This window comes from Chrysemys picta, chromosome 18 (assembly GCF_011386835.1).
Source record: "Chrysemys picta bellii isolate R12L10 chromosome 18, ASM1138683v2, whole genome shotgun sequence".
Classification (NCBI taxonomy): Eukaryota; Metazoa; Chordata; order Testudines; family Emydidae; genus Chrysemys; species Chrysemys picta.
In genome coordinates this window covers 21,242,071-21,254,371 of record NC_088808.1, presented here as the reverse complement: position 1 = coordinate 21,254,371, position 12,301 = coordinate 21,242,071, and the positions used below count along the sequence as shown (strand labels likewise).

The following is a 12,301-nucleotide window of genomic DNA, read 5'->3' as shown; positions in this document are numbered from 1 at the left end:
ACCAAAGCCTGCTTATTTATCATCTAATTATATCCGCAGTGGATAAATATTATCTTCATTTTACATTTATCAACACTTATTTATTGAATAACATTGTGCAAACTGTAGATAAAGGAGTACGATAAAACAAAAGGCAGTTAGTCTGAATCGATGTCTGAAGTGAGATGACCAGGGAGCTGAGCCCGGCGCTCCGAGGTCAGCTGGGGAAAGGCTGTTTCCAGAAGGAGCTGGGTGACGGTGACTTTCCAAAAGTCCTTTCCGGGAGGAGCCGAGTAACCGGCTGTGGACGCTGCTCTGTGAATACTCAAAAACAACAGGGAGTCCGGTGGCCCCTTAAAGACTAACGGATTTATTTGGGCATCAGCTTTCGTGGTCTTTAAGGGGCCACCAGCCTCCTTGTTGTTTTGGTAGATACAGACTAACACGGCTACCCCTGGTGAATACTCAGCGACCTTCTTTTGTGTTGGGCTGAGAGACGCCAGAGCAATTTGGTGGTGGGGCTAAAACCCTGACTTTTATTGTTGAGAATTAAAGGCCGGGGGTTGGGGGAGGGGGGGGGTTATTCTGAAGCATCCCGAGACGCCAGGGCGGGTGTGTTATGTGACCTCGATGGTGGCCACCCGGCAGCCGCCTGGGGTCTTTACACGGTGTCTTTGTGCCACTCCCGGGGGCGGGCTCTGAGGGGCTCCCTGTAGCGCCCCCCCCCCCCCCCCGGGAGGGGCCAGACACCAGCACGGCGTGATGTCACTAACACCCCACAGTGACAGTGGGTGGCTGTGAGACGTCTTCGTCCTCCCCGCACGGCCACCGCCTCTATAGCCGCCCTCCCGCCGGCGGGCCGCTTCAGCCCGGTCCGCTCCGCTCCCAGGAGGCCACGGGGCGGACTTGCCAGACTAATCCCGCCCCTCGCCTTACAGCAGCCAATCAGCAAGATGCAGGGGCCCGCCATTTTGTTTACATTTTGCCGGACGCGAAAGGAGCCTCCTAGTTACGCCCAGCGTGGTTGCTAAGGGAGTTCTCGCGATACTGCTAGCCCCACACTCCCTCCCTCGGGTGGGTTGGGTGCCAAGATGGCGGAGGAAGCGCTGGAGCTCTTAGCCCGCGTGTCCCGGCTGGAGGAGCCGCTGGAGGAGCTGCGGGCCCTGGGGGTGGCCGTGCAGGCCCTGCCGCTGAGCGCGCTGAGGGAGCGGGCGCCCGACATCCGCCTGGGAAGCCTCTTCGCTCTGCTCAACGTGAACGACAGGTTCGCCGGGGCGGGGGGAGGCCTGGGCCGGGGCCTGGGCGAGGCGGGCACCCGGTGGAGGGGGCTGGCGTTCGGGGTGAGCGATGCGGCGTCGCTGGGGTACGGGGGCACCTCAGGCTGCCTCCCTGGAGCTGGGGTGCTATGTGGTGGGGGCGGGGCGGCGCTGTCGGGTGGGGGGGCCGGGTGTCAGGGGCTGTTGGGGGGGGGGGGGGAGGACCAGGCTGCTGTGACACGTGCTGTTGCCGTAGGGGTGATGCTCTGCTCCTCGCTGTCGTGCAGCCTGAGGTGCTGGGTGTCACTGAGTGATAGGGTCCTGTATGCAGAGCCCAGCAATGCAACAGCCCTGGGAACCTGGGGCTCCCTCTGAGCATGGCTGTCACTGAATCATTGTTTGGTCTGTGGCAAATCTTTTCTCTTTGCCATGGTTTCCCCATCTGTAAAATGTGGATGATACTCCATAAGGAGGTTGGGATTTGTTTTTTGTGTGTGTGGTTATTTGTAAAGCACATGGGAGGAGCTGTTTATTTACTGAGTATAAGCTATTGCAATTATCACTGCCAGGAAATAGAATCAGAACAGTACAAAGTTGTTTTGCACGTGCGTAGGCATGTAGTAGTAAAATCTAGATTATTCTGCAAAATTCAGAATGGTGACAAAGCTTAGTTGGTGGGAAATAGCCACAGGGTTGTTTCTGTGTCGCAGAGTTGTTTCTGTTTGCCTTAAATTGTTAAATTCTTTAGCTAAGGCTGAGGTCCCCAAACTGGGGTGTGCCCCCCTTAAAGGGGCATGGAGGAATGTTTGGGGGCACGGCTGAAGCCTGGGCCAGCCCCCATGGGGAGTGCCCTTTGGCTGCTGGCCCCGGTTCCCAGCCCCGTGCCCAGGGCCCTAGCTGCTGGCCATGTGCCCAGGGCCCCAGCTAGGGCTCTGCTCCCAGTCCTGCCCACAGCTGTGGCCCCACCCTCAGCCCCCTTACGCCTGTCCATGTTGTCCTCCCTCCCCGCTGGAGCTGCGGCCCCACTCCTGGATGTGTGTGTGTGTGTGTGTGTGCGGACGGGGTAAGAGGAGGTGTGACTCTGAAATGTTTGGGGAACACTGATCTAAGGGGTGTTTTTCCTTCCCCTGCAAACAGAGAACAGGTTGCTTTATGTGTTTCTATCTTGGAGCGGTTTCTTCAGGCAGTGGATCCATTGTATGTAATCCAAAACTTCAGAGAAGAACTTCAAAAAGGACTCTTTCATCCTGATGATTCAGTTAAACTTCTTACTATAGCTCAGGTATGGACCGTAACTCCTATATTCAAATAGTAGGTTAGATCTTTGACCATTCTTGGCTAGTTTTAATCCATTATCACTTTTTTTTAATTACAGTTTAATTCTTTACTTCCCAGTACCAAAGTAGGACAAAAGCACCATATTGCTACTTGTATATAGATTCTAGTTAGAAATCCTACATAAACTGGGTGAAATTTTTCATGTTGGTGTTTTGCATCTGGCGGAAACCGACTAATACTATATGTTCAACTGAATTTTTAGGTTGGAAGAATAGTTGAAAATTCAGATGCTGTTAGAGAAATTCTCAATAATCCTGAATTACTAAGGCAAATCATTTATTGCATTGGTGGAGAGAAAATAGCTGTAGCTAAAGAGGTAAGTGTTGCAAACAATAAATTATTTTTTTCTTTTTCACACTAATTGAAAGGTTCAAAGTATCTTATGTTGTATCTACAGTATCTGAGATAGCAGCCTTGATTATTCTTGGATAATAGAGAAGTGGGGGCTTGGATAGCCCAGGAGACTGGGATCAGCCTTAGTGTAAAAATTCCAAAAGCATCTAAATGTCTTAGGCTCTGAAGTCACTCGAGGTAAAATCATCTAACACACCCATATCGTTGCTGTCTGGTAATTCTCCTCTGTGAAGTGAATTGATGTGGTCTCCTGTCTGATTCCTAAAGGATTGTTCACATCACAGAAACCAGCATAACTAGCACTCTTGCCAGTCTCAGCAGAGAGACCAATACTTTTCAGTCTTCTCCCACTGATAAAGCATAGCTCTAGATGTCTCATGTATTATTTAGCCTATTGGGGAAAAAAACAATTCAACTGACTCTTCTTGTCTTGCTCTTTCATTCTACAGTTGGTTCTGCTACTGTGTGTGTGTATGTGTCTGTATTATCACAAAACACTGCCTTTATTTGTAGGCTATCAAATCACTGTCGAGAATAGCACAGACTCAAGATGGGCTGGAGGCTTTATTTGCAAGCAATTTTTTAGTTGACTTGAAAAATGTCATGGCAACAAGTGATGTTGTACGATACAGAGTATATGAGGTAAGAGCAATGTAGTTCTTGGTGTTTGTTACAGGGCACCACGACTCTAGTGCATTGTAATTTGGAATGAGATGGAACATATCTGTCATTTTTAACTGACTTGCAAACTTTGTACATTTCTGGAGTGAAGAAAGATGGCGTGGGGCAGGAAAGGAGCATACCATAATTCTTTATGAAATTATGAATCAGAGTTTTCTTCCCCCCCCCAAACCTCAAAGGGTTTTGAAATGGGGTGAACTGAAGGTCTGGAGGATATTTATGGGCTGTCCTCTATTATATTTTGCTTTTAAATTATGGTGGATGGGGGCCCAGAGCCTAGGATGGACACCTATAGATATTACTATAAATCAAATAAAAAATACAGGTGCAATTCTTTTTTTTTTTTTTTTTTTTTTTTTTTTAAAGGGGAGTGGTGATGGTAGATCACTGCCAGCTGTATAACTTCAGGTATGTGGGTGGCAAGGAGCAGTCTCAAAGCTTAAATGTGTGAGGAAGAAACAAAGGGAGTGGAGAGGCTGGCATTTTTAGCAGAGCAAAGGGGGGGGTGGGGAAAGCAGGATGTAAGAAGAAAGCAAAAGAACATACTTCTGTCTGAAGACTTACCAGTGAAATAAGCTTTTAAAGCAGGATGGGGGTTAATAAATAATGTTTTCAGGCAAAAATTCTGTTTGGAATATGTAACGTATAGGTCTGTATAACTTTATAAGCATAATGCAGTGTGCAAGCACTCAGTCTTACACAAATGCTTTTATACACCTGTCCTTCCTGTGCTTACTTTGTAGTTAATTGTTGAGATTTCTTCAGTGTCTGCGGTTTCTTTGAATTACTGTGCAAACAGTGGATTAATATCTGAGCTAATTGAAGAACTGACTGGAGATGATGTGCTGGTCAGGTATGTTGACTGTTTTCAAAAGCAGATTGTCTGGAAAACAATTTAAGTACGAGGATCCATAAAAAAATATTTAAAAGGCGTTGGATTACAACTGTGTTCTAACTGGGGAGGGGGAAGAGAAAATCAAAACTCTGTTCAAGTTTTTGATTTTGTACTGCTAGTCCAAACAAGCACAAGAGGCTGTACTGGAGAGAATTAAACACTGACAAAATATTGATTTAACTAAATTTGAAAGTTAAAGTTGATTCTGATTCTGGATTGGGGTCTCACTTTGATTATCTTAGTTTGATCATTTAATCAGAGATGCATGCAGGTCCTCCCCCCCCCCCTTCCCCCCCCCCCCCCCCCCCCCACACACACACCCTCACAAGTCAGGTTAATTATTTTTTAAATTTTAGTTGGACAATTTTTTTTTTTTTAAGTGCTAATACTTCTGTTTTAAACTCTTTGGGATATGGCCATGTCTCACACTAGGCACAGTACAACCACCGAATTAGACCTGTGCTCCTGATTGCAGTCTTTGGGTACTATTGCAATATAAATATTAGGAGCATGTTATCTTTAAAATGACAACTGTGAAAGATTAAAACATTATTTTCTTTATCAGTCTCTTGAGATTATCTAGATATTTAGGTTACTTTAAAAAGGATATGAAATAGGCCAGGTGAGCATTTATTCTTTATCTTCTGTAGAGCTACCAGTATAGAGATGGTGACCTCATTGGCATACACTAAGCATGGACGTCAATATCTTGCCCAGCAAGGAATCATTGATAAAATTTCCAATATAATCATTGGGGCAGATTCTGATCCTTTCTCAGGCTTCTATTTGCCAGGTGATGTTATGCATTGATTGTTTCCAACGTTGTGTAATGTTGTTCACCTCTAAAGAACTGTTAAACTAAGGGCTTTGAGCCTTTTGTCCTGAGAGGAAATGTGTATTTTTGATAGTAAGAATGTTATAAATGTTTATGAATGGTCTAAAACGTGATTGCCTTCTTTACATAAGGGCACTGGGAAAAGATGAGTTACAGGGATGCTGTCAGGTATAGTAGGCACACAGTTGAAGAATTGCTGTTGTCTCGCTAAATAAGATATTAGAAGGACCCCAACAACTTGAAACCTAGTCAGTTTAAAAAATGTAAATTCAAAGAAGTTTGAGGTACTCCACTGCCCAGATAAATCTGAAAAAACACAAAAACTAGCAATTATATTTTTACTATTTTTTTTAAAATGTAAGTTTTCACCTCTGTTGCTGTGTGAAACTCCTGCACAAGTGGGAGAAACTCTGCATCTTACAAAATTTTGGTGTACAGTGTTTAAAAAACAAAACAAAAACCCACTCCTTCATTTTCTCCAATATTTCAGTTTATAGTAATCTGAAGTGTTACTTGCAGTAAAATAAGGTCTTTAAAAAAATCTTCTGGTAGAAATAATTTTGTTTCTCTTAAAGTTGGGATATCCCTTTTAATAGAAACGTTCTCCTGAACTTTTATTGAGTGAAACATTTTTTTTTTTTTTTTTTTTTTTTTTTGAGACTCAGAAAATGAGACTGACTAGTCCTGTTTTCATTGTCCAAGGTGATTGAAATGAGAAGCAAACATCATAAATAATTTTAATATCTAAGGTGTTAGTCACTTAAGGAAATTTATTTTTTTTTAAATATTACTTTTAACCTGACAGTGTCTCTTTTAAAGGAGGTCCCAGTCTTTTTAAATGGGTAGTGGTCAGGAAAAGTGGGGAATATGAATGAACTACATCCTGTTTGAATATTGAGCAACTGCAATTTGATCTGAAATTCAGGATCCAACTACCTATAAGTGTGTAACTTTTATGTGGAACTCAGTGGTGCTTGGGTCAGCCCATTTATTAGTAGACAGGTGTCTATTTCACACAAACAAGGAAGCCATTGCGCTGTTACAGCTTCACCAGAGAGGTGATGGAAAATGAGCTCTTGTAGAGCAAAGTTGAAGTATACTGTGGGGGCATGTCTAGGCTGGGATAAGAGGGTTAAAAAAACACCACCACTTAAAATCTCTTAGCCTTGTCTAGATATCCATTGAGCATGTAGGAGTAGCTTGCACTGCCTCTGTTTGTGCTATACACGTTTGTTTTAAAAATACTGGCTTTATCTAGTGGTGTCCTTTCAGTCATATTACTTTTTTACAGCTGAACAATTTTATCTTCAACACATTTTTTTAATTATGCCATTAGTGTAAAAGTCTTTTGGTATCTTTTTCCTGGTTATTGACTTGAAATTATGCTACTGACGTTATTTTTCTTTTCTGTTGAATGTTTCTTGCTTTGCTTTTGGTAGGATTTGTGAAATTTTTTGGAAATCTGGCTATTGTAGACAGCCCACAGCAGATCTGTGAACGATATCCCATCTTTATGGAAAAAGTATTTGGAATGGCTGAAGGCCATGACCCAACCATGATTGGAGTGGCTGTGGACACGCTTGCAATCCTGGGATCAAATGTGGAAGGAAAACAGGTTTTACAGAAATCTGGTTTGCATCAATTTTTTCCCCCTTATTCTAATAGACAAAGGAGAGTTTACTGAGGGATTTTCACACTCAGGAGTGGGGAAAGGGACCTTAAAATATATTTACTTACCAAAGATTTCTATTTGTTTTAATAGCTGCAAAGCACCAGAATAATAATTTTCTATTCATAGTTCCTCTTTAATTTTGGTAGGGTGTGGGAGAATAGGGGAAGAGGAAAGTACTACTGGTTCTGAAGAGGAGCCTAATATATATGGCATTACTGGCTGTGATCAAACCGTGTTCATGAAACACATGGCAGTGTCAGAGCTGCAGCTTGGGCTGTCAGCTAAAATTCCTCGTATTGCAGTGCTCAGCATAATGCAAGTCCACAACAGCACTGTAATTTTAGGAGATGTTCATCTTTCTTCCGTGATATGCTTTCTTAAAAAGGATGAGGAAAATACAGCCATGTACTATACATCTTTTGCCTACAGACATGGATGAATATGCTTTTTGTGTCTCTCCTGGGAACTTCCCTTTTTTTTTTTTTGAAGATTATAGGACTTCTTTTAGTAGAAGATGAAATGGCTGACCAAAATGGCCCAGAGGATTCGAAATGAGATACAGAACCTTTTTCACTACTGGTTCAAAACTGACCCAGTTTGCCATACCAAGAGATGGCAGCTATATGTATTGTCAGTAGAGTATATCTAGAACTGCTCTTGGTCAGGCTGTGCATCCCAGCGCTCTTCTCTAGCATTTAATTCAGTCGACTGTAATACTGATCATTTGACATAGTACAGAAGTTACTGGAGATTTTATTAGTATGTTGGGAGTATGCATGACAAATGAAAATTTCTTAATGTTTTTATTTTCAAAGGGAGTAGATTTCAACATCTGTTAAACAGACTCGGGCACCAGGCAAAGAATCCCCCAGCAGAGCTAAGACTTCGATGTTTGGATGCCATATCATCGCTTCTTTACTTGCCAGTAAGTTGTTTGAAATGTAGAGAAATGACACTATTGTGTGTTTTGTAGAGGCTAAGTCAAGGTTTCTTAATAGTTTACTGTTTTTGTAATGAACTCTTTACACTTTTATTTAAAAAAAAATACTGTATTCTCTAGTGGAGAAGAGTAACATTGTGGTTTTAATTCATGTAAGTGAAGTGTTTGTGCTTAGATACATAACATTTCTGCTAAATAATAGCTGTTTTCAGTGTTCAGAATGCAAAGTTCTAGAGTTCCGTGAAATTGTCACTTTGCTCAGAATAGGACAACTTTACAATGAAAATGAAAGTGCATGTAGTACAATACTTATGGCTTAAAGGGACATTGTAAAACTACTTGAAGACCAGAACGTTGTAATTGGATTGTGTAACCCACCCCACTTGAAACCATTTCCGTTTACATTAAGATTTTTTCACCTGAGTGAAGCATCCTCATTTAAACTTCCCCTGCAGCCTTGTGAATTCCAGCAGAAGTAGTAGTAGTGAAACTCCTAAGAATCCGTGAGAAAATTGTACCCTCCAAACTGAGTGAAATACAAAAAGTGAACTGCATATTTGGGAAAAGTAAATTTGATACTTAAAATTCTTTGTTTAAACTGCTAATGGCTAGGTGACTTAGTTTTAAATTGATTTTTTCCTTTATAATTTTCCTGACTCTTGAGAACGAATATTAAAAATGCAAAAATTATTCATCACAATGTTTCTAGCCTATTTCATACTTTCTCTCCATGTGTAGCCAGACCAGCAAACAGAAGACCTACTAGGAATGACTGAATCCTGGTTTGCTGCCTTGTCTAGCCAGCCATTGGAACTCTTCAGGAGTATTGGTACTCAACCATTCCCTGATCTCCACTGTGGGGCTTTAAGAGTGTTTACCGTAAGTTTCCTTTTTTAAAAATGAGACTAGAAGTTGTAAATTCCTTTCCTAGTGATAGCATCAAGTTGTAATAATGTGTGTAAATATTATCTTTGTAGACTGACTTCTGTATACAAATCTGTGTCCAACCCTCATACATCAGACCGGAACCCAAATAGAATCCAAACTAGGCACCAAATGAGTCTGGTGTGCACTTTATATCCTCTTGTAAACTAAAAAATGAATTACGTTTGGTGCCACAAAAGTGGTGATCCATAATTCATTTACAATCTAAAGGGGGAAAAATAACTCTAGAATCTGTGTCTAGAATTAAAATACTACTGCTTGGTTGGACAGCCACAATGTCGTCTTCTAGTCTCCATCCTCCAGTTGCCCAGACTGCATATCTGATTTCAGTTGTATTCTTGTCCCCGACTATTGCTTAACAATCAGTGTATTATATTAGCATATTAAAAAAATCCAAACTTGATTATTTTTCTTCTTTCTTGATGTTTAGGCTATTGCAAACCAACCATGGGCACAAAAACTGATGCTTGACAGTCCAGGATTTGTGGAATATATTGTAGACAGATCTGTGGAACCTGACAAAGCTTCAAAGGATGCCAAATATGAACTGGTTAAGGCCCTTGTAAATTCCAAAACAATAGCTGAAATATTTGGAAACCAATACTACTTAAGGCTGAGGGCTTATCTGCATGAAGGTCCTTATTATGTTAAGGCTGTTTCTACTACTGCTGTGGAAGGGGCAGAATAATATCAGCGTCCTCACATTTTTTCCTTTTTAGCAATCCAGTGTTACTGGAGCAGTGGTTGGTCCAAAATGGCTCCAGTTTAGAGGCTCTAACCTCATGAAAGAAACTTTAGAAGGCATTTGACTCAGTTGTTTTAATCTGAAAATAACTAAGAGTTAGGAGAGTAATTCTCAAACAGCCGTAGGGCACTTTAAAGCATCATGGTGTACATAAATCCGCTTCCTGTACATTTATAATCTTGTTTTGATATAACCTTGTCTAATTGACTGACATAAGCAGTTTAGTTTATTACAATTACACTAGCTACTTTCGGGGGGCGTTCATGCTTACAGGAGATGGTGCAAAAATAATTTGTGTTTTTTTTTGTTTTGTTTTGTTTTTTGTTGTTTTTTTTCCAGTTTGGTTTGCTGGATGTAAGTCTTGTATAAACAAACAGTTCTGAATGTTCTTTACATCTTATGGGGAAAGTGAACATGAAAAATCTTACATTTTTAAAGATACTGTCTGATAAAGTGAGTGTTAAATCAAATTGGAAGCTGCCTTTTTTTTTTGACCTGCTTCTTTGTACTGCAATTAAGATAATTTGTTTAAGAGGACATTGTATGAACCACAGTCTGTTAGTCAATCTGTTTGCTTAGAAACAAATTTTAAATAGATTTTACTGTCATTTTGATCAAAAATTGATCTCTCTTAATTTTAAAATTATCACTTTTAAATTATATCTGAACTTCGGTAATGTTAGTTAGTTAGAGTAAAAGTGATAAGAGCATAAAGCCTTCTGTTTAAGGACATAAATTTAGCCGTGGAGGAAGTAACTCATGGCTATAGCCCAGGGATTGGCAACCTTTGGCACGCTGCTCGCCAGGGAAATCCGCTGGTGGCCCAGGACGATTTGTTTACCTGCAGCGTCCGCAGGTTCGGCCAATCCCAGCTCCCACTGGCCGCGGTTCGCCACTCCAGGCCAATGGGGACTGCAAGAAGTGGCGGCCAGCACATCCCTCAGCCTGTGCCGCTTCCCGCAGCCCCCGTTGGCCTGGCATGGCGAACCGCGGCCAGTGGGAGCTGTGATCGGCCGAACCTGCGGACGATGCAGGTAAACAAGCCGGCCTGGCCCGCCAGCAGATTTCCCTGGCAGGCCGCGTGCCAAAGGTTGCCAGTCCCTGCTCTAGCCTATTATAATTTGGTAAACCACATAGGTTTTACACATTCTCTGAAGAACAGTTTGACTACTATGGAGGACAGGATTTCAGACTAGATGGGCCATGTAATGTATTTTGGTCCACAAATCAAGACTCTTATATAATTTTTTTTTCTTCTGTCTTATTTTAACCATGAATTACATATTTTAGTTCCAAGGATAAAAAATAAAATATGTGAAATACTCAAAAAATGTATTAAATGAAGGTAACCACAGGAAGTAGTAATAAAAATACCAAGTTGGATATCTGTACAGAAGTAGCTTGTTCATTTCCCTGCCCCCCAAATCAGGGCAAATGAATAGGATGCCTTGGTTGCACTGCAGCAGCCCTCTGGCTGAGCCAGGGAGAAATGGCGGTGGGCTGCAGAGGAACCAACATCCAGCTGACTGCTGCCAGATCAGTGCTGTGGTGCAGGACCTTTTAATGGTGATGCGAGGTGCAAGAGGACTTAGAAAAGCTAGAGTGTTGGGGGTGGGAGAGGAAAGGTAATGAGTAATATACTATTTAAATGCAGAATAACTTTTTATGCAACATGTCTGTCACTTATCCTTATGAACTGGAATTTTAAAGAAGATTTTTTCATTCAAGATTATACCAGTAGCGGCGTATAAATCCTATGGGTGTAGGTGCCCAATAAATACCTTAGATAGCATTACCTCTGCACCGACTGTATTGGCCAATATTAACTGTTTTGCTTTTTACGTGGGAATGGCTAATGACTGTCTTCCACTGGCACAGTGCAAAAATGTCAGACATCCTGCATGCATGGAAAATTTTTTACTGTTTTAAAGTTATGTTGAATGTAAAAATATCTTCCACTTGCGCTGGCTAGTTTAACTTTAAGATGTTAAGTGGTTTTTGTATGCTGGTTGCTATCTGAACAGTGTACTGACATTTCAGTAAACTTTTCTACAATTCGTGAGTCTCTTCCTTTATGTGATAAGTGTGAGCATTTGCAATTGTCACTTATGAAAACTACTATGTATAACCAGTGTTTGGGAATGTTGGCTGCATATGCTACATTTGTCTAGGCAACATTTTACAATGCCACAGAGGTGTTTTCATGTTTGTGTATATATACACTTTTTTTTTTAGGTGAGCTTTACTGAAAGCTGCCACTCGCTTTAATTCTGAGGGAAAAGTGTGTGTGTGTGTATAATTTTATTTTTTTTCTCCCTTCTGATAAATGCGGAGACTGATCCTTCAGTGAGTTACTGCTAGCCACTTAAGCACTGTTCCATACTCCTTCCTCAAAGCCATGTAGCTTGCATGCTGTTGATAGCCTATAATGTGCACACATGAGATATAAAATAACTAACCACTGAGGAGAAAAAAAATAAAGCAATGAAGCAATCAGAATTCAGGAAAATGACTTGGCAAAATGTCAGAGGTTAAGAGCTTGTCTGCATAGGGACACTCTAGTTAATTCAGTTTAACTTTCTTAAGGTGTGAATTTAAAGTGGATTAATTAAAGTGCATTAGGCCCCAGTGTAGAATTAAAATGGCCTTAATTCAGTTTAG

General features: G+C 41.5%; 1 protein-coding gene across 3 annotated transcripts; it reads left to right on the top strand.

Annotated features, from left to right (window-relative positions):
• Positions 1 to 991: 991 nt before the first annotated feature.
• PSMD5 (proteasome 26S subunit, non-ATPase 5) lies at positions 992 to 11,697 on the top strand. Of its 3 annotated transcripts, none has more exons than XR_010593732.1 (11): positions 992 to 1,243; positions 2,373 to 2,517; positions 2,776 to 2,889; positions 3,441 to 3,569; positions 4,352 to 4,461; positions 5,154 to 5,296; positions 6,778 to 6,969; positions 7,826 to 7,935; positions 8,689 to 8,829; positions 9,326 to 10,408; positions 10,717 to 11,697. XR_010593732.1 is itself a non-coding variant. In XM_005299463.5 (10 exons), exons 1-10 carry the CDS (start codon positions 1,071 to 1,073, stop codon positions 9,581 to 9,583), a joined length of 1,515 nt encoding a protein of 504 aa, XP_005299520.1. In that variant the 5' UTR covers positions 992 to 1,070; the 3' UTR covers positions 9,584 to 11,697. The 3 variants fall into 3 exon arrangements, 1 of the variants encoding a protein (XP_005299520.1); XR_010593731.1 differs by having other exon boundaries at positions 9,326 to 10,434; XM_005299463.5 differs by having other exon boundaries at positions 9,326 to 11,697.
• Positions 11,698 to 12,301: the final 604 nt, after the last annotated feature.

What these genes read in the sequence shown, in the direction of transcription:
- PSMD5 (XM_005299463.5), top strand. Translation starts at nt 1,071, where the DNA reads ATGGCGGAGGAAGCGCTGGAGCTCTTAGCCCGCGTGTCCCGGCTGGAG. An exon ending in TACGATACAGAGTATATGAG is followed by an intron (nt 3,570 to 4,351) that starts GTAAGAGCAATG and finishes CTTACTTTGTAG; the next exon opens with TTAATTGTTGAGATTTCTTC. An exon ending in ACAGGTTTTACAGAAATCTG is followed by an intron (nt 6,970 to 7,825) that starts GTTTGCATCAAT and finishes TTATTTTCAAAG; the next exon opens with GGAGTAGATTTCAACATCTG.